General features: G+C 40.9%; 1 protein-coding gene across 2 annotated transcripts in view; it reads right to left on the bottom strand.

Annotated features, from left to right (window-relative positions):
* Positions 1-21,926, bottom strand: part of LOC139470382 (cilia- and flagella-associated protein 221-like) — a 219,124-nt gene that overhangs the window by 25,931 nt on the left and 171,267 nt on the right. The window contains exons 20-21 of one of the 2 annotated variants that reach the window (XM_071252801.1): positions 19,581-19,667; positions 7,699-7,824 (exon numbers count right to left, since the gene is read on the bottom strand). In XM_071252801.1, the coding sequence (XP_071108902.1) occupies positions 7,699-7,824; positions 19,581-19,667 (213 nt within the window). Of the gene's footprint in view, positions 1-7,698; positions 7,825-19,580; positions 19,668-21,926 lie in introns of those variants that run through there. The other variant, XM_071252802.1, reaches the window with a different exon arrangement.

The raw sequence follows: 21,926 nt of genomic DNA, 5'->3' as shown, positions 1-21,926 counted from the left end.
GGTGGAGCAGAAAAACAGAAAGGGAAGGGTGGTGGAGTGAAGAAAAAGAAAGAGAAGGATGGTGGAGTGAAGAAACAGAAGGAGAAGGATGGTGGTGCTGACAAACAGAAAGAGAAGGATGGTGGAGTGAAGAAACAGAAGGAGAAGGATGGTGGAGTGGAGAAAGAGAAAGAGAAAGGTGGTGGAGTGAAGAAACAAAGAGAAGGATGGTGGAGCAGAAAAACAGAAAGAGAAGGGTGGTGGAGCGGAGAAACAGAAGAATGGTGGAATGGAGAAACAGAAAGAGCAAAATGGTGGAGTGGAGAAACAGAAAGAGAAGGATAGTGGAGGGGAGAAAAAGTAAGAGAAGGATGGTGGAGCAGAGAAAAAGAAAGAGAAAGATGGTTGAGTGAAGAGACAGAAAGAGACAGATGGTGCAGTGGAGAAAAGGAAAGAGAAGGATAGTGGGGTTGAGAAACAGAAAGAGGGGTGTGGAGGAGCTGGGAAATATATAGAGAAGGATCAGTGCATTTATTATTTAAGTGTGTTTTATGTTTGTCGATGGCTGTCAAATGTTAAGGTTCTGTTTTTTATTGATATCGGATCATTGTATTCTACATTATAAGTTTCCAAGTTTACATAAAGAGAGCACCTTATGTGGTTAGGAAATAACATATACAAGTGTCTTTTAGCAGAAGTATAGACATGTATGTGATTGTAATTTAGTGGGGGTACATATTGGACATGTACCTTGACAACGAGGTGAAATCCTTCAGAGAACATTTATAGCATGGCTTATCAGGGAGAATACAGTACTTATCTTAGTCTTTTTTAAAAATGTCCATCCCGTTAGTCGCCTCTTTTGAACATGCATAGTTGCTTTTTACGACAAGCATGGGTTGCTGAAGACCTATTCTACCCCAGATCTTCATGGGCCGAAATGCTATGTCATTTTGTTCACATTCAGCAACCCATGCTTGTCATAAAAAGCAACTATGCATGTTTGTTCACATTCAGCTTCTTTTATTATAAGCGTTTACGATTATATGTATGTTTTCTTTTAAAAACAGCAAATAGAAAAGACTGTTTTCATTAGTATCTGAGGAGAGTTTTTTTTTTAATTTTCATCAAAGTAACCTTCCTGTGACACTTACTGTCTATACTGAAACACAGCAAGACTCTTAAGTTCAAAGTTGAGAAATTGAATGAGCAGGACTCCAAAGTATGAAGTTGTTTTAGTTATAACTCCAGTTTAGCATATATCTGATTCAGAAGAATGTATTGTTGGTTTATATGGTCATGTGAATTGATATGGAAAGTCAATTTTTTCACATAATGTAACTATACTAGCCACATAAAGAAACTGTGCACGGAGAAAATATATTCTGGATTGAAATACAACACAGCAAGAACAAAATGATGCAGACGCTGTAGCAGCTGAATGTTCGGACCATAAGAAAATGTCAATGGGACCTGAACAACATCTGTTACCATGACGTCAATAACAGGTATGACCACCCTGTGCGTGAATTACAGCAGTGCATCGGCGACGCATGGAGTCCACCAAATGGGCATGGAAGGCCTGGGGAATGGCCTGCCATATCCTCCTCAAATCCTGTGCCAAGTCACGGATGTAAGCTGGAGGATGTGGAAGACGATGCAGACAGTGCTCCATTTCATCCCACACATGCTCTATTGGGGAGAGATCTGGAGAAATTGCAGGCCATGGCAGTAACCTAACATTGTTATGGTGAAGGAAATCCATTGCGACCCTAGCCGTTTGAGGACGAGCGTTGTCCTGTTGAAATGTCAATCCTGGGCCATGACGTTGCAGGAAAGGAATGACCACAGGCATCAGAATCTGATCACTGTAGTCAACACTGGTGAGATTGCCCTGAAGTACCACCAAAGGGGTTCGGTGCCGTGCTGTTATCCCACCCCAAATCATCACAGAGCCACCTCCAAAACGATTCCTCTCCACGTGCATAACGTTCTCCCAAACGCCGGTATACACGTTGGCGCCCATCACTGTGGGAAATGTTGAACCTCGATTCATCTGTAAAGACAACATTTCTCCACCATATTCGAGGTTGGCGAACATGATTTCGACACCATCTGAGACGGTTGACTCGATGACGGTGTGTCAGGATGGGACGTATGGTAGGGCGTCGTGGTCGAATCCCATACTGACGTAAACGATTCCTGACAGTGTTGGGATGGATACGGCGCAGTCCAGGAATTGTCTGGAACGTCGTTACTGCCGTTTGGAGCCTGTGTCGGAGATGTGTAACTCGAATCCATCTGTCCTGTCTTGGCGTCGTTACTCGGGGACGTCCTGAACGTGGGTGGTCGGCAACGTCATTTGTGTTCTGATAACGCCTCACCAATGCCGATATCTTGTTACCATGGCATTGGAAATGTGTTGCCACCTGTTGTTGCCTCATTCCTGCTCGGATCATTCCAATGGCTTCATGACGCTGTGCCGCTGTCAATCTTGGCATGATTTGCTTGTGATATGCTTGTGTCTGCGCCTGAGAAGTTTTGAATTTTTGAATGACCACAGATCATGCTTTCCAAAGTGACAGCGAATTTTGAGTTGCACATGCTGTGTACAGCTGCACAGGATGCATGTGCAGTAACACATTGCACGTCCATAGGCCACCATCAATGACGTCATATCTTATTGCACAGTTTCTTAATATGGCTAGTATATATTATTTCCATTTCCATCGATAACTGAACATCATTACTTATTTATATTCTGAAAGTTAATAATCAAATCAAACAACCTTCTTTCAGTTAATCTGGACCAATTTTAACTCTGTTATGGGAAAGACACCTCTGCAACTGGATAAAATCTGGAATGGAACCAAAGGTTTGTACGGTTGCAATTAATTATCTTCTAACGTTACAGTTGATGTTGAAAGCAAATAAGAAAATAAAGTTTTCATTTTGAGAGACTGGATTTTACTTTTTTTCAATCTTCAAATTATGTAATTATTTTTACTCATATACAATTGTAACCCGCAAGGATCTCAATGTTTAATACCTTATCTGCGTGAACTGGGGCGAGACAGTTGTTGTGCCAACACCAAAGGATGAAACTTGTGGAGCCTTGTCTGTCCGTGACTAAGATGTTGCCAAGGTAGTGATATCAGAAAACTGTATCAGACTTCCAAAAGCACCCTTCCAAGATGGCTGAAATGGTGCAGTTATGGTGGAAGCAACCGCTCGAGTCTGGTGAGGTTTGGACGTTGTCGGTGGAGGCAGCCCAAGCACTCGAACTGGGCACAGGGAGGGGTCTTCATGGTCATTTGACCCCAAGATAGATGAGAGCGGGGGAATCGTAAATAGACGGCCAGGTTGGCCAGGAAGTTGGTTCTTTGCCATGAAATCCCAATGAATTCCCAGGAATGCCGAACTACTTTTTGATCTCTCAACCTGGCTCTGGTGACATCCAAAGAATGAATTTCGCTAACCTCAGGCTGCAGTGGCCAAAGCCAACAAAGAGATGGTTTTCAGCATGTCTGTCTCGAAGTCCTTCTCTGCCAGTGGCTCGTAATCACAGGAAATCAGGTGTTGAAGAATTCAAACGTTCAGGTCCCATGAAGGAGGCCTAAAACAGGCGGCTTGGTCTCCTAATAACTACGAACAGATGAGAGATTCTCGTTCCGCGACCGTGGAAACCTTTGCCCCTGAAGTGGTGGAAATGACAAAGTTGATAGCTGTGAGGTAGGTGGCTAACGTGGATCCCTTAAGTTTCTGGGTCGAATGCAGGTGATGTAAACAGTCAGCGATCTACTGAGGTGAGGCTGATGTAGGAGTTAAAATATCACAAGCACGACAATAAGTCTCAAAGGCTGTCCACTTGTGGTCATAAAGGTGCCTGGTTGATGAACGATGGGCTGCAGTTATGGTCTTCGCTACATGCTGGGAGTAGCCTTTGGCAATGAGAGACTTTGCAAGGAGATGGAGCTTTGCAAGGGACGGATGGAGCCACTGAAACAGAGGCTGAAGAAGTAGGTTATTGTGGAGTGAAAGATGATGTAATTGTTCGTCGACGAGCCTTAGCAACCAAAATCAGAGAAAGGCGATTTGTGCCTGCTACCCTCTGGAGGACCCAGGGAAGGATCCCTGTTGGAGGAAAGACGAAGGCATTGAGACCTTCCCACGAAATTGCTAACACATCATGCTCCAAAGCTAGGGGATCAGGGATGGGTGATACAAATCGGGACAGCCGAGCGTTGAAGCAGGTGGCGAAGAGGTCTACTTCTGAGGCCTGATAAAGTTGGGAAATCCATTGGAACGATGTTGGATGAAGAGACCACTCGGTTGGTGATGGTCTGTCGGGTTGGGACCAGGACTCTGCTATGACATTGGAGATCCCTGGAATATGTTAAGCCCGGACATGGATGTTGAGGGAGTCAATGAGTTGAAATAACTCTGGAGCGAGTGAGAGGATGGACATCAACTTCTTGGATCCAATTTTGTTGATGTCGGACTGGATGATGAGGGAGGAGGATATTGCTGATGTGAAGGCAACACTTGTCGTAGGACCACCGCCCTGCCTTTTGCAAATCTCGAAAGTGTGCTTGAAGCGTTTACAAACAACAGATGAAAGGACAGGACGAATGGCCTCAAAGAGTACCATCCGCAAACGTTAGATGTGACCAGCCACCATTGAAGATGAGGGCTGAGACGGAGTGGAAAAGAGATCAGCGTGTGACAATCATTGATTCAGATAGAGAGCGCGAGAAAACATTGAAGTGGTCACAGATGCAGTTGACCCTGTACAGTGAGCTCCTGCACAGATGTTACGAGACTCAGCAGTTGTTGAGTCTGAGCAGCTGTTTGAGTGTCCTTTTTGGGGACAAGGAACATGGGTGTATAAAACCCCCGAGTCGCGGAATGTAGGCTGAGACTTTTGATTGCGTTTTTTCTACTAACCTACACATAGAGTCGATCAACAGTGGTAGTTGCCTGGCTGGATATGTTCTATGTAGGGGCTGGTGTTGTAGTAACTGTGTCAGGAAGGGGTCTGCAAGGATGCTCCAGTAGCTTGCAAATAGCCCCAGGAATGCCCGGAGGCAGAAGATCATAGTCATGGCGTTGTGAAAAGGAATCAGTTCCCTGTCAAACCTCCCCCTCGGGAAGGTTCACCAGAGCGCTTGGGAGGAGACGGATTGTCCTGCGAATGGTTTCCAACCATGTTGTCCTCTTCGTCCTCTACTACGTCCGCAAAAGGGATTAGGTCCATATGAGAGCATTTCACGAAGATCACTATTGGCAGAAGCAACCTGTGGATAGTTTCGCTCTTTCTCCTCCTAAGTGGCGATGAGAAAGTGAATGAGTTGGCAGAGGTATGCACATGGTCATTAGGATTTTGTAGGATTAATACAGTTAAAGGGAAACAACACTCCAACTCTCAGGTGTCTAGCTGACACCTGTCTAGTTTTAATTAGCCCCCATAATCACCAGATGCCAGTAACCGTCAGTGCCAACAAACTGGGCTTCGGACCAGCAATGGGGCAATCAGCAGGACCTCATTGACAGCAACAGGGAAAAACCCATTGAATCCTCACATTTGATTGGATGATGTTTACTGTGACATGTGTAAATGTGTATGTACAATTATGTAGTTTAGTAAATAGAGATTATCATGCTTGTGTGTTTGGGGATGGTGAATATCCTGTATTAGGAATAAACATTGTATAAATAAATAGTGTTTATTCATAATACAGGATATTCACCATCCCCAAATACATAAGCCTGATAACATCTTTATCACAAACTGTCATTCTTCAATTATGTGCTTGAAAATCTCTTCCCATCTCTCACAAACAATACCTGAACATTGCAAGTTTCCTTGGAATGTGCGAATTAATATTTATTATGTCAGATGGTTAGTGATGTGTCAGTCGGACCTTGACAGTAGCCAATATAGTTCCAATTAACTGAACCTGTTTCTTTTTCAGTGGCTTAACTATATATATGCTATATATGCAAAACAACAATTGCCTACACAAATTGTTTGTACTTGACTTTCGCGGCAATCCAACTATTCTAATATGTGGAAAAAGTTCCAAGCCGCAGAGGTCTACAAGCACAGATATGGCAACTGATCCGTTTAGCTAGTGTTCTCGCAAAATCGTTTAGCAATGTATATCTCCAAGTTTCCAAAACTTGTAATAGGCCTTAACTACGTCACAATTAGACACTGATTTTCAGCATATCAGACTATTCTTTTGATAATGATAGCATTATCCCAGTAGTTTCTCCAGATTCCCAATGGTTAATTCTGAACTCGATCGACGAATGACAAGGGCAACGCCATGTTTGTTTGTAAACACTGAAACTGATCCCTACTTGACCTTTGACATTTGCATCTCTATCCGCATATGAAACCAACAGAAACTGTTTTTATTTCTTTGCTTTATCCTGCCGAGAAACCTACCCATTATATGGTAAACAGTAAATACATGTCCATATTATTTTTCCCAACAATGAAGTTCAGTTAAAAAATTCAAAACAGCAACAACCCTTATTTTTCAGGAAAATTGCATACAATAAAAACTACTCCATTCTTGTCACCCATGTTTCATGGTATAACCGCACACCTGTGAATTTGTCATCATTCACTTCATGCTCATTTAATTACTTTATTTTGGTATATTTAGTGGTGAAAACTTTGCAAAATCACTAAATAACATTCATCCGTGCCTCTGAGGTTGTTAAGGATATATTTTGCAATCGGTCATTTGCATTTGGCACTTTTGCTGTCTGGGTTAATTATTTAATCTAAGATTGGGTTATTAAACCAGGTCTGATGTGGTGAATTTAGAACATGTTATTTAAAATGCACATGACAGCGTAGCAAAAGAGGAATGGTCAGGTGAGTTCCTGCTGTTCTTGCACGGTTATCTTCCACAGAGGATATGTCAAAAGCAAGTGTTTACAAATTTTGGGTTTCCTAAAGCAGGCGGAATACACCCATATCTGGGCGTGAAGTGCCTCTGTAAAAACAACATACTTTGTCAAAAATTGTTCAAAGGATTAACTGAAAAGATGTGATAACTACATAACTGATACCATGTAGTGCTTTGTATTTATTCTGGGAGTGACTGCTATTGTTTTGTAAGGAAAGATTAGCAGCAGACTACCCCTGTTTGTTATATCACATCCAGTGACCCTTTGCAATTGCTGAAACATTAATATCAGATCTCGCTATCTTTATTTTAGTTTTTCTCTCATCATATTAAATGGAAAATGACAAATGAAAAACGCACAGCAGATCGTCACCTTTTGCCAAGGCATATATACGAAGGCAATGTAAACTTTGTCGATATTAATATAGCAATACTGCTATCATTACAACACAGGATTTATATTTTTGTATATAAAAGTATTCAACCACTTAAAATTATGATTGGTGAATATTTAAATGTTGTTTATTGTATCCTAAGTTCTGACTTCTGAAACAATGGTAATTCGGCATATGGACATGCAGCTTCCTGCATGACTATTGTCATGAAACACACTGCCTTACTCTGAAGGTCTGCGCAACTATTGTCATGACACGCACTGCCGTACTCGGCAGGTCTGCGCGACTATTGTCATGACGCGCACTGCCGTACTCGGAAGGTCTGCGCGACTATTGTCATGACACGCAGTCTTAGGGTTAATAAAGTATCCTTATCTGAATAAAGTATGGCAACTTACTTAGACAACTTGTCATCTGATGATGATGACTGAGACCCATCTATGAGGGTGAACTGAGCATTCACCATCTCTGGGGTAAGGTAGATGCCATTCAGCCGAGATTTAGATTCTGCTGTCTCCTCGTCTCTGTAATATAAAAAGGTGATTACTTCAGGGAAGTCACAATGTTCACAGTTCTCAACTAGAAAAATTGTTTGTAAGCAGTCCAGGTTTGGAAAAACACATGTCCATGCAATGCAGCAGAACTTTCAGAAAAAGATGCTATGCTACTTTAATTATACAGAGTGTTACACACTTCGGGTCATGGTAACTTGCCACATATTAAAGCAAAACCTGAGGTCATCATTGTTTTCATTATTGTGAATAACACATCATCTTAGTGTTCAGGGAATTATGTCACTGGGTTCACTTGTAAAAAGCATCCCCACTTACAATCAATATTAGGCACTTACAATCAGCTTTTAAACAATCGCCATACCCAAGTCTTATTCTACTTACATCAACTGATCTCAGTGGGAGTGTATGATTGGATCTAAGTTCGCTATCTCAGCTAAGATTGAAATTTTCAAAGGTGGAGGTATCAACTTAACAAAGCAACTTTGCAGATTTTAATACTTTAGGGCATGCTTAATAAATGCTTGACCAAAATCATTTGAAAAATGGAAACAGCTCAAAACAGACAAAACAAATGATAGGCTAAATTGTCAGCCAAAAAAAAGATTCACCACTGTTGTTAAAACGGTGGTTGTTGCGCTACCCACTTTCAATGATCAGGTCGACACCCAGTCTACCCCCTTTTACCTCAGATTTTTAAAATGGACTTTCTGTCTTCTTTGATTACCGTGTCCATAACTGAGTTGTCTACTCAGGGGATTAATCCCTTACATGCAATCATTGTGTGGATTAGGGCTGAAGGCCGCAGGTGATGAGTCATGAAAAGCTAGTTACAGACATAAATTGTTCTTTTAGTTATTCACAGTGTCAAGATCAAAGTGTTTTTCACACAACAATGTATGCAATGTTGTCATTTCAGTATGATTAACAGCAACAGCCACACCTTTGTCTTGATTAATGTTTGAGTTGTGGCTGTCGCTTTCTGACGTATCCACATAGCGGCTGAGCACTGCAAAATTATATAGTGAATAGACACTGTGTATGAGCCAATGAAAAAATTTGTCAAGCACTGCTGTTGATGCGCAGGAAGCTTTAGGCCATGCCTGGAAATAGATAATGACCTTGCGCTTATGATAAAAGATGCAATGACAACCTTCACAAAATACAGAAATACTGAAGAGATTTGTTGTCACTGTTGTGTGGCAAGTCATACAACTGACCCATTACACATTATTATAAGACTGCCTCCGTGGTCTAGTGGAAAACAAAGTCTGTGTCACACTAAAAGACATACAAAAAATGGTTCTTGTTGTTACCCTGCCTGGTGCTTGGCATTAAGTGGCTAAAAAAAGGACTGGTAGGCTCGGAGTCGGTATACTCTGTCTAAGTGGGGGTATGTATCTTAAACTGTGGCATGGTATCTCAGTGGGTTAGCACTATAAAATCGGCATTAGTCCAGACTAGTGAGGTGAGGTGAAATGGGGTTTAATGTCACGTTCAAGATTATTGCACATATATAGCGATGTGCATGCACGTGTGTGTGTGACTGCTTGTACTAGTCCGGACTGATGCTGACTTTGAGAGTGTTGATGTGCCAAGTTCATTGTGCGCCAAACCACAGCCCTGAGGCTGTCTGGCCCTGTAGATGAGCAACCCACCCCTGAAGAGAGGCGTCTACAAACAGGTTTAGATTAAGGGTTAGCCCGATAAGGAGAAGCCTCCAAAGACATTGGACTCTTTCGACCACCAGTTGAGATGAGTCCTTAGATGTTCCGATGTAAGGAGCCAGGAACTGTTGTTTTGGGCGCAAATGTAGGCAGCCTCTGCTTGTCAAATACTTGGCTGAAGGGATTGGGCCCAGCAACACTTGCCATTGCCCCGGATACATTTGTGCCCCGGACTGCTGCCACAAGTTCTGCATCAAGTGAGTCTCAAGGTATGGTTTTGTAAGCTTGTTTGTACATAGGTTGCACTGCCGTGTAGGTAGGTGTCGATAGGATCGTGGCTTGAGCTGGCGCCAACCCGGTAGGAGCACCGTAAGATTCAAGCGCCATCATTGCTGGGACCGTCACCATGGAGGCCAAGGACGCCTGAAAATTAGAGACAGGTGTAATACTCACATTCGAGTCCGGCGCCGTAGAACACAGAGGCAAATTAATGTCAGCAGTCACGAGAACCATAGATAACGCTCCACCTAACGACGAGGGTTGAGTGATGATAACCCGGGGAATGGTGGCTGTAAGTGTGCTGCTACACTGACATCTTCCTCGCAACACAAATGGGACTGCTGTAGAATATGCCTGTGTGTGACCAGTCTAGAAATTGAGAAACTCAATGGACAAGGAAGAGAGAAAAAATTACATTGAGTTTTGAAATGTTTATCAAAAATACAAACGTGAAACATGGTCGCAGAATGCTAACCACCAAATTAAGCAAAAAGTTGGAGGACCAAAATAAAACACAACTTCCCAGTAGAAGAACGAGCAGGAATGTGATCACATGTGATGTCATGAATGGTCACATGACAGTGGGATGAGTTCTACAAAAAGTAGACTGAAGATGGAAACAGACTTTTTTTCACCTCGGACCCATCGCAAAGCGCTGTCTTTCTTTGTTGAAAGGTAAGCAGGTAAGCATTAAGGAGTAATGCAGGAAAAGTAAACAAGTATGGTTTTCCGGAAGCAAGAGAAGGGGAGATATTTGGCCTCAAAGAACTCTTTCCCCATGTCAATACATGTGGAAATACCCTGGGAAGCTCTGACCACAGAGAGGAACTGGCCCAGGATAAGATAAATCTGACCTAGGTTGGAGTCACCAGAGGGGAAAGATCTGGCCTAGGCTGACCCTTTCCAGCCTCAAATATAAGGGGAGAATGTGTGGCCAGGGGTGGGGAAGAACGTGACCAGGCCAAACCTTTCCCGAGGAAGAACTTGCCAGGGTGATGTTTTGGCCTGTTACAGGCCTGGTGCGTCTTGAGGATATGTCAGACTTACCGTACTTCTGAGCTTTGTGCAATTCTGCCTCACATAACCATAACGAATCGCTGGCATTAAATACCTTACCCTAAACCCATATGTCGAGAGAAACGTATTTGAGGCATATCGAGGCATGTCGTAGGCATCACTGTCAGTTAAATGTCTAAATATCTTCCACAAGACCTACGTCTGCTCGAACAGCGAGAGCTACTACCTTCAAGAAACGTAAATCAGCATGTCTTGTAAATGGGCCACACAGATGTGGTTGACGCGTGTGCTGATATCTGAGCAGACCTTCAAATATGGGGAGTTCGAAGTCAAAGAAGGTGGGGGAACTATGTCATGCTGGGCCAATAAGGAGCTACCAAAAGAAGGTGGATGCTAACCCACCGACGAAAAGACCATCCCACCAGCTGGCTAGGGCATCATGATCCCTAGCCAGGGAGTCTGGGATTAGTGAGACAAACGTGACAAGTGGTGAACAAATTGACATTTAAAGATTTGAAGAGGCTGAGTTTAAGATGCTCAAGGCAGGTGGAATCTTAAGCCAAGGTGAGCAGGACGAGCAGGCATTGCCACCTGTGGATCGTAACATTAGAGGACAGACAAGCATGGACCAGAGGTTGAAACAAGTTCAAATATTTCTGAGGGACGAAAAGGCCACGATGAATTGGAGGGTTTGGGGAGAAGTCAACTGCAACTTGTCGCAGCTGACCTCCCATCCAAGCTGCCGAAAAAGGATAGAGAACCTGATCTGTTTGCGAAACAACCAAGGCATAGGATCGCCCATCAGGCAGCAGTCGATGTCCGAGCTGAAGGCGATTCCCTCCTTTATAAGAATGCCCCGGAGATTTGGCAGAAAAGGTCTCAGACAAAGGCTTTGAATACAACTGAGCCCAACAGAGGTGCTTCACATTACGTTGTACAAAGCTCTCTTTGTACTGAGCGCCTGTTCAGCTAAACACATCTGTAGTGTGTGAAGTGGCGCTTCAGCCTGTGCAGTAAAGAGAGACTTCTCAAATAACTCATGGACCTCTGCTGACCAAGGTTGAAGGGGATGTGTCTTCCAATACCCGAATGATGTCGTTAAGAGCTGAGAACAATTTCCAAAGGAAGTCGGACTCAAGAGGGCAAATTCTTGTAATCTATGTCTGAACAAAGGTGGCGATGAGTGACAAAGGAAGGAGTGAGTGAGTGAGTGAGTGAGTATTTGTTTACGCCACTTTTAGCAATATTCCAGCAATATCACAGAAGCGACACCAGAAATGCATGGGCTTCACACATTGTACCCATGTGGAGAATCGAACCCGGTTCTTTGGTGTGACAAGTGAACACTTCAACCACTAGCCTACTCCACTGCCTCGACAAAGGAAGAAGAGATATAGGCAAGTCAGAGTCTACCATGATCCGTAGATTGCAATCTATGAATGCATGAAGTGGACCCTGCTTGTCCACAACAGAAGCTACGATGCTGGGCGCCGAACCGCAGGAAGAGGTTCTTGGCGAGGAACGATTACACTTAGAGACTCTTTCTGGAGAGGGTGGGCGTGATTTAGTGATCTTGCGGTTCCGAGACTCTCATCTAGAACAAGGTGTAAGGCGACAATTGAGGCAGGGGTATCCCAGGTGGAGACGAGAGTGGCAGTGGTGGCCATGGCAAGGAGGAAAACTGTTTTTCTCAAAGCAAGAGGAAATGCAGCTTCTGCAAGATGGACACTCAGATTATTTTTTTAATCTTTTAAATTTAAGATGTTTTCACTCTACAATATATTCAAATTGGCTCCTGTTATCAATAGAGTACAAGAACAGGAAGATACAGATGCCACCCTGCTTCCTCATTGTAAGCCTGTCATCTCATGAAAAGGAGTGAGTGAGTGAGTGAGTATGGTTTTACGCCGCTTTTAGCAATATTCCAGCAATATCACGGCGGGGGACACCAGAAATGGGCTTCACACATTGTATCCATGTCGGGAATCGAACCCGAGTCTTCGGCGTGACGAGCGAACGCTTTAACCACTAGGCTACCCGACCGCCCCTCATGAAAAGGAAGGAGCCTGACACGTCCATCAAACTGAGCCATGTCTTCCGTACAATAACAGGAAGGTGAATTTCAACATCTTCTGTAAAAAAAACAGCTCAATGCAGCCCGCTTGAAAACAGGGCATCCTGTGAAAGGTGTGACCCTAACAGCTTTTACAGACAAATCAAGGTTATGCCTCCGATTCACAGATGGCATAAAAAGTTGTTGGCAACATGGCAGCGAGCTTTGTGCCAGGGCAACAATTCTTGACAATGGTCGTTATGAAGGTGGGGTGTGATAGTGGTAGAGGATGAGGGTCATAAATCTAAAAAAACCTGAGGGAAAGTGATTTATCTTAATTATTAACCGGAATAATATATGAAACAAGACAGGTGAACTGATTTGGTTATTGTGAATGGACATTTGACTCGTCAGATGAAATTTTGCATGGTGGGTACACCAGATATTGATCTACTCACTAAATCTAATCTAATATTTTAAAATCTAATATTTTACTATAAGTTGTATATTTGTGTACTTATCCTATCTCACACTATGCATTTCATCCTTCTTCATTCTTGGTGTGGAAATGGTCCTATAATGAAGTTTCCAGCTTAAAAAACCACTGCACCTCAACACATCCCACTCATCTGCATGGGGACCACCATAAACAATAGGTCACACACCACAGAGCGTACAGGCTCATGTAACTGTGATGCAGGGATGGTTGGGTGGGCTTTTAGCCTAGACAAGTATATAAAAATACAATTTATTGTAAAAATGTAAAGATGTTAAAAACTGATCCTATCTCACACTGCATTTATCTCACTGTTGGATGGTGAGGCCCAGATACCCTAGTCTGTAAAAGGACCTTAACTGTGAGATGTACATAAGGAACCTGGTTCTAAACCATGAAAAAATCCAATGGCTGTCATTAAGCTTTAGTGTAAAAAAAAACAAACTCATGTAAGGGTTGCGTCATAAAACCCCTTTGCGCTACTAAGACAGAGACAACATAAGAACGGGTAACTCATGTGTTTCGTGTTTCTGACCATGGTCTCCTGACAGAACAAAGTAACGTGATGGACACCATGCAGAAGTGAGGAGGAGTTTCTAGGTATTGAAGATCCAGATATCTTTCTTCTGTCTTTCTTTGGAATAAGGAAGATCGGTGACTAGAAGTCTGGGATAACTGGACTGGGACCTAGATATTCTATCGCATGCCTCATAATCAACGTACCTATGGTTTCTGTTATGGCAGGTAGTTGGTTGGCAGCATACTGTCTTTGCAAGGGGCTGGCAGCCGGAAAAACTTTCTTCGGCGGTAAAGTGAGAGTGAAGCGCCTTCGTTCATTATGATCATAGTGATGACAATCTCGAAGAGAGGAGTAGCGTTGTGTCTCTGTAGCATCGTGATGATCATCAGAACTCAGGTGATAACGATTCTTAGGAGAGGGGCATCGATGATGATCCACTGCACCAGAACACTTGGTTGATCCCTGTTGACGATTGTGTACAAAGTCCTGTTGATCCACTTAGTCATAAGATCTGTGTGATCCTGTACATGTAGGTGATCGCTATCGATCCTTTGAGGATAGTCATATCAATCTGTGGAAGCATATCAATCTGTTTATCTGCGTGAATGATGTCAATCCTTTGATAAACAGCAATCCTGTTGATCTGATGATTGGCATCAATCCATCAAATTACGTCGATCTCTTGATCTCAGCTGATCCATCGATGTATGTCGAGCACTCTATCCATAGATCCAAGTGATGAGAATCGATACGTCGACCTATGATGATCCGCTGAGGTACATCGATTCATCGATCTATATCAATCCTGGACATAAGTCGATCCCTTGAGATGTGTCAATCCTTGTCAATCCCATGTGCCATGTCGATCTATCAGTCAATCCCTCAATCCATGGGGATCCATTGACATACAGCTATCATGATGATCCAACGATGTTGGACGATCAATCTTGATCCATACTGATTCATCAATGCTTGTTGATCCATCAATGTTTGGCAAAATTTGTTTTACGAATGGCAAATTATAGATATTACATGCACATAACACAACATGGCAATTTCTGTAATGCATCATGTCCATTACTTTTTCTTTAAAAAAATCTATCTAATGTGACAATAAATATATTAATTTTAGCATATATATATAAATGAATAAAGTGCATTGATGAAATCTGCACTGCAAAGACGGACACACTGAGAAACACAGTATTCACTTTGCACCTCTACTAACTTCAACTTCTGAAAGTTAATCATATGAAATTGGATATTTATTGTGGAAACCTGCGCTTCTGTCGGATAATAATTGCTCAAATAACTTTTTTGTAGGAACTTATGAGCAAGCATGTCCGTTATAACATGACATGGGCAGGGACAAGGCTCATAAAAGCCTTCCTATATGTCTTTTTATTACAAAAATGACAATATTGGAGGGGAACATTTTCCAAATATCTAAAAATCTGGTATTTATAAGATATGGTATTTAGTAAAATGTACTCTCATGTCACGTTTTGTGTCACCATAGCAAATAATGACCCATATATATGAGAGAACTGTCTGTTTCAGTTTCCTCACTCAAGACAGGCCATGTACAGATTCTGATATTTATGGAGGTAATTTTTTAAATCTGGCTCTGATAAGTGAAGACACCACTGACATCGGTCGTTGTAAGAGCATGTGCCACGATAGTCACAGCAAACGAAGTGTGGGTCATGCGTAGAGGAAAAATACGTTTGCAATCCTTGCAAGTATGGCGTAACGACTCCGTAACCCTCGTCTCAGCAGTTGTATTTTATTGAGAAAGACAGTCACTTAACCTAAAACAAAATAATTCTTTTCTGTTCACACCGGGTGATTAGAAAGAGACCCTTACACAAGTTATTTCGACACTAAAGGTTTGTGATAATCATTGGATTTTATCATGGTTTAGAACCAGCTTCGAAATGCATAGTATGAGATAGTATAAGTTTAAATATTTACAGACATTTATCATCCTTACACCTTCATTATCGTGTCATCAGTTCATTATTTTTTAGTCTTTAGTATAGCTAAGAACATGTGGAACATGATATGTGTAAATAATATTTATATGTTTAGAACATTTGAAGAAGATTTTCAGTGTTTATGCCAGACAAGATCCAAAATCAAGTCTTTGAAAGGCACTTAGAAGTGATACACATAAGAAAGAGAATTTATAGATGTCAACTTCTTTATTAAGAGAAACACAACGTTCCAGAGTATATATATGCTTACTCCTTCATCAGATGAAATGAATGCTATGACTTACTTACTTACTTTGGATATTTAACGTGCGCTTTCCGTCTGATGTGTATTTCGCACATGGGCCCGGCCAGGCCATTTAATGTGTTTGCGAAAGGGGCGAAAGTGGTCTGTGCAACTGCTATGAGGCAGAGAGCATATATATATATGTACATGTATGAACAACAATGCTGATAGTTATGGACAACTGGGAAGCCAGGGCTTAAAGGGGCACTGATCTAACGCCATTCCCCAGACTGGTTGTTGCCTTTGTTATTGTTTTTTCCCCCGTGAGTACCCGGATGATACGCAACGCAACTGAGCGTGACCAGAGACTGGGCTACCATCTGCAAGGACAGCTAAATAAACTTGGAAGCTGGAGGCAATATTTGTTTTACGCATTTTTGAACACTGGTTGGTTAACTGTGAACTATAAAGATTTCGACAAAGGGCACATGTTAATTAATTTCTTCAGCCTAAACAAACAGACAAAAAGAACGGCGGAGCTCATCGGATGTCGTCATTTGGAAACACCCCAGATGGTTATAGTTTAATAAAATAAAAAAAGTATCCATGCAGTGAAAGCATTTTCGGATTTCAGTTAATGAATTTATTACGGGTACAATTAGTGGTAGCACCTCTTATATTACCTGACAAAGGTTCCATTTGGTATTTATTGTGTCTGGACTAATTATTCAATCTAAATCCAGGTTTGAAGTGAGGTGAAATGTGTGTTATGTAATATGCACGTGGCAGCCCAGAAAGAGGTGAATGATCAGTTGATTTACTTTTTTTTGTAAATCAACGGATCGTTCCTAGTCATCAAAGGATTAACAGAAAATACGTTGATTGTTTAATCACTGTTATCTTACACAGTGGATATGTCAAATGTGAGTGTTTACATATCAAAGTTTACTAAAACAAAGGGAATACACTCATATCATGGCGTGAAGTGCCGATGTAAAAACAACATACTTTGTTCAAAGGGGTAACTGATAATACGTTGATTTATTGCTCATTGTTATCTATCACTCAATGGATTTTTTAGGAACCGTGGACGTTAGGAAAATAGTTGTCACGTGGGCCTTCTCAGCCGACCCTTGAGACTTGACACCTATGTGAAACACCTGAAATAATTTAAGTGATCAGTTGAGAAACGAACACGGGTTATAATATCCTGAAACGATATATATCTTTTAAAATATTGGATTGTTATAGTGACACAGGACATCGAACAAGTTTCTTTGTACAGCTGCAGACAAGTGGGATATTGTTCCTTTGTCTGGATATTCACGGATACATTCCTCGAACAAGGAGCTGCCTAATATTTATACACATAAATTTGGTAGGTTGTAATTATGGTATTTGCATTTTGTTTTCCTTCATTTGCTGTAGCATGGAACCGATTCATTCCTGTTTCTCTACGTCTTGGTTGGGAAATTCTTCAATGCGCGATAGGCATTGTTTTCACAAGTCTTTTCCTTTGTAAGCGTGTATATATCAATTTGTAAAATGTGATTCTCTCAGGCAATTTATAAAATGTGTAAATATTTCAGTCATTTTGACTGAAAAATCTGTCCAGATTGACTAAAAATTGATTAAGACGATCAAAAGGGACTAAAAACATCACAACAGATTATTATGTAGGATCAGAAGCCAAACAACATAGAAATGTACTTTCTCTTGGTGATGACATTAAACATCAAAATGTTTGGAATACTTTATCATAATAATACAGATGGAAATGTTTTTCAGTCAATTTGTAAAATAACTGAATATTGAGGCATTTAATAAATTTTAAAAAGTTACACATTTTGACTGTAAAAAATATACACACTATAAAAAAAAGCAATGCTCAGGTGAAACATTTACTTTGTGTTGCAAGCAAAAATAGTGAAAACGAAAATCGCAAAATTACCAAGCAAGTGACTTATCCAAACTTCGTCACCATTACCGATTCTACCCACAAATATACCTACATTTCCTTATTATCTCGAAAACTGTATTTCATTTTGTTGATCAATGTGACCATACGCCCTTATTACTACCCATAAAAGTGACTAATGCGATTACGAATGATGCAGCAGAGGTCGCGAACTAGTCTAGATTTCTGCTATACATCCGGGTACTCACTGGGAAAAAACAATAACAAAGGCAACAACCAGTCCCGGGGAATTGCTTTGGATCAGTGCCCCTTTAAATTATCACTAACTGGTAATTGGCAATTGACAATTGGCAAATGGCAGGCCGGGGGATAATTAGCACTGGTCGGTAAGAGAATAGAAATAGCAATGGGCAAATGGAAGCCAGCTAGATAACAAGCACCGACAAGTGATAATTTAAGTGATAATTGTAAGTCATGGCTTCCAGTTGTCTGCAACTATCAGCACTAATTACTGTTAAGTGTTGGCTTCCATTGTCTGTTGCTAATCATGGCACCTATCAGCGCCAATTATCTGTTGGCTTCCTTTGTTAAGTTTTCACCTTTTGTTATCTTATTACTTTTGTTGTTCTTACATGTATATATATATATGCTCTCTGCCTCATATACTCCAACAAATAACCTTCTTGTGGATACCCGTCCACGTAGGAATATACGGTAATGAAAACGCCGATAAAGCAGCTAAACTATCCCTCAAAATCCCAGAAATAAGCTTAAACTTACCCATCTCAAAATCAGAAATTAAAAGCATAAACAAGCAAAAAATCACAAAAAAATGGCATAACCTATATCTAAACTCAAATAGCATAATCAAAAAAGTGCTCAGCAAACCACTAACCAAACCAAAAATTCTCCATCCATTAAAAAAAATCGACAGAGTAATCACTAAACTCCAAACAGGACACACCAACCTAAATAACCACCTAAAAAAAATAAAAAAACACACTACAGGTAACTGCCCACACTGCAAACAACCAGAAACCCCAGAACATGCACTCATCCACTGCACACACTACCTTGCACATCGAACCGCAATACAAACCACCCTCAATCTAAACAAGGCTCTCACTCTAGAAGCAATACTAAACCCACAAAATAAACTAGAAAACTTCAAGGCCTTAGGCGTATTCTCAAAACGGAACTAATAACACACATCTAAAAACACAATAACCTACCAAATCAAAATCACATAAACAAACAAACATCCACCATACCCAGCTCCCTTAGCTCTCCTCCCCAACCCCATCGGCATCTATTCCAAATCTCAAAATTCCCAAATTCTATATAAGCAACCCCTAAAGCCCCCTCTTGGATTGCACAAACCACTTTCGCCCCTTTCGGAAACACATTAAATGGCCTGGCCGGGCCCGTGTGCGAAATACGCATCAGTCGGAAAGCGCACGTTAAATAAGTAAGTAAGCATATACTCCGAAATGTTGTGTTCCTCATAATAAAGAAGATGACATCCATAAATTCTCTTCCTTTAGATCCAAAATATAAGCTCACATTGACAATTTCAAGGTGCGTTCAAACAATCTTACTCTATGTTTTCCATGTCATCCTTGGGCAGACCATCAAATAATGCAGGAACATCTTTGGACAGCATCTCATCACCAAACTGGTCATCCCTGCAAGTCAATACCATGACCTCAATTATATCTAAACAACAAAAATAAATTGCATACTTTCAGCACCAAGGTTCTTTTACAACCCTAGAACACTTTCACTCGTAATGTTTGGTGTTTGGCACACTCAGCAATATTCTAGCTATACGAGGGCTGGTCAAAAAGTTCTAAGCCTAAAAACAAAACCAACCAACATGTGTTTTTAATTTTATATTTTAACATAATCTCCCTGCTTTTCAATACACTTCTTGTATCGATTATGAAGCTTTTCAATTCCAGTCATGCAGGAAGAAGTTTTCTGAAGCCACCATTTACAGCAGCTTTGAGGTCATCCTTGTCATCATAGCGCTTTCCACGAAGGTGTTCTTTCAGTGTAGGAAACAGGTGGAAATCACATGGTGCAAGGTCTGGCGAGTATACAATATTCACTGTATGTTTCACTATTGTTTTTGCCTCATATGCAGTTACCTCCAGCATACATGTGATAAACTGTCAGAAGGTGTCAGGAACAATAAGCCCTTAGCATCACTAGCAACCATTATATTTAAATGTTAATCAGTCATAATAACCTGCCAATGTACAATGGCTTAGTACCACAAAGGTCAGTTCTCCTTATCCATACTCATTTAACATGCTTCCTGGGCTTCCTAAAGAAATATCAAGTGCATTTATCCAGATGCAACATCATTTCCCCTAATTTCATTAAGATATAGTGTTATTTCTGTCTGTGGTAGTCTGTTAATAATCTGACTACTTTGCTTCATAAATATCCCAGAAATGTCTGCATTATTCAAGTGCTTTTACGTTTATACTACTGTTGTTGACCTTTCTGACCTAGATTTGTATTAATCTCATTGGTTGACTAATAGAGTAGTGGCCAGGCTATATAGTGGCCATATAGTAGAACAAAGCAAACGGACTAGAAAATGATAAAATGATGGTTGTGGTCAAATGGTTTGGTGGCAGATACTGTTTTTAATTTTTTAATTATAGCTTCTCACAAATTTGAGATATTAGTGAAAAAAAGCCAAAATGTGGTAAATTTTGCTCCAATTATTGGGAAATGAACCATAATGAATTATTAGTATTATCAACCAAGCCATTTGAAAATGATCCGACACGTCTTATAAGGAGACGGCAGTGTTAATATTCAACATAGCTTTTACCATTTTTAAAATAATTGGTAATATGTTACCCCACTCCTGATTTTGTCAAAATGTGCAATTTTTATATTCCCATGGCTAATTTCATTAATAATAGATTTACACAACACATACATGTCACCGTTTGCAAATACCTTTTCTATGTAGGATATTACTGAAGGTTTGCCTAAAATCAATGATTATTTAAACCACCTAGGAGATACATTTGAAGGTCAATGATACTTTGAAAGTCTAGTTCTAAATTAATACATAGATAGTATTTAAAAAGCTACAAATGCTCATACAACTTGCATTACTGGTTCTGGGCATGCTTGGTTAAGCCCTATCGAATATACGAAGAAACAAACAAAAAATGTGCACTATAAGATCAAAACAGCTGCTCCCCCTCAAAATGGACAATCAGATAATACTGTGGACTCAATCTCAAGACACATAGAGGTATTAAAGGAAGAGAATTTATGGTCGTCAACTTCTTTATTATGAGGAACACAACGTTCGGGAGAAAATACTTTCTCTATGAAGCAGAGAACATATATATTTTCCTGTAAGAACAACAAAGTAATTAGATAACAAAGGAGGAAACTTCACAAGGGAAGCCAACAGTTAATTGGCGCTGACAGGTGATTAGCAATGGACAAATGGAACAGTTAACAGTCTCCGGGCCAATGGCAGAGGCACCAGCAGCGCAAGTCCTGACCCCAGAGGATGTATATACCAGATCCCCTGCACCTGTGGCCACCAATACATTGGAGACACCCTCAGTTCCCTCAACACAAGACTCAAAGAACATCAGACCTCTGTCAACAGACTAGACCTGAAATCCGCCATTAAATCAGCACCAAATAACCATTGGCTTCCCTTTCTTATTTTCCAATTGATATCTTGTTACTTTTATTGTTCTTACAGGTGCATATATATGTTCTGTGCTTCATAGCATTAATTCTCCTGATGAAGGAGTAAGTATATACTAAATGTTGTGTTCCTCTTAATAAAAAAGTCGACATCCATAAATTCTCTTTATGTGTATCACTTTATGTGTATCACTTTATGTGTATCACTTCTAAATGTCATTCAAAGACTGCAAAAAAAAGGTACCTAA

The sequence above is a fragment of the Haliotis cracherodii genome, unplaced genomic scaffold, assembly GCF_022045235.1.
Source record: "Haliotis cracherodii isolate W230 unplaced genomic scaffold, xgHalCrac1.p SCAF_20, whole genome shotgun sequence".
Lineage (NCBI taxonomy): Eukaryota > Metazoa > Mollusca > Gastropoda > Lepetellida > Haliotidae > Haliotis > Haliotis cracherodii.
This window is presented reverse-complemented; position numbering and strand designations above follow the sequence as displayed.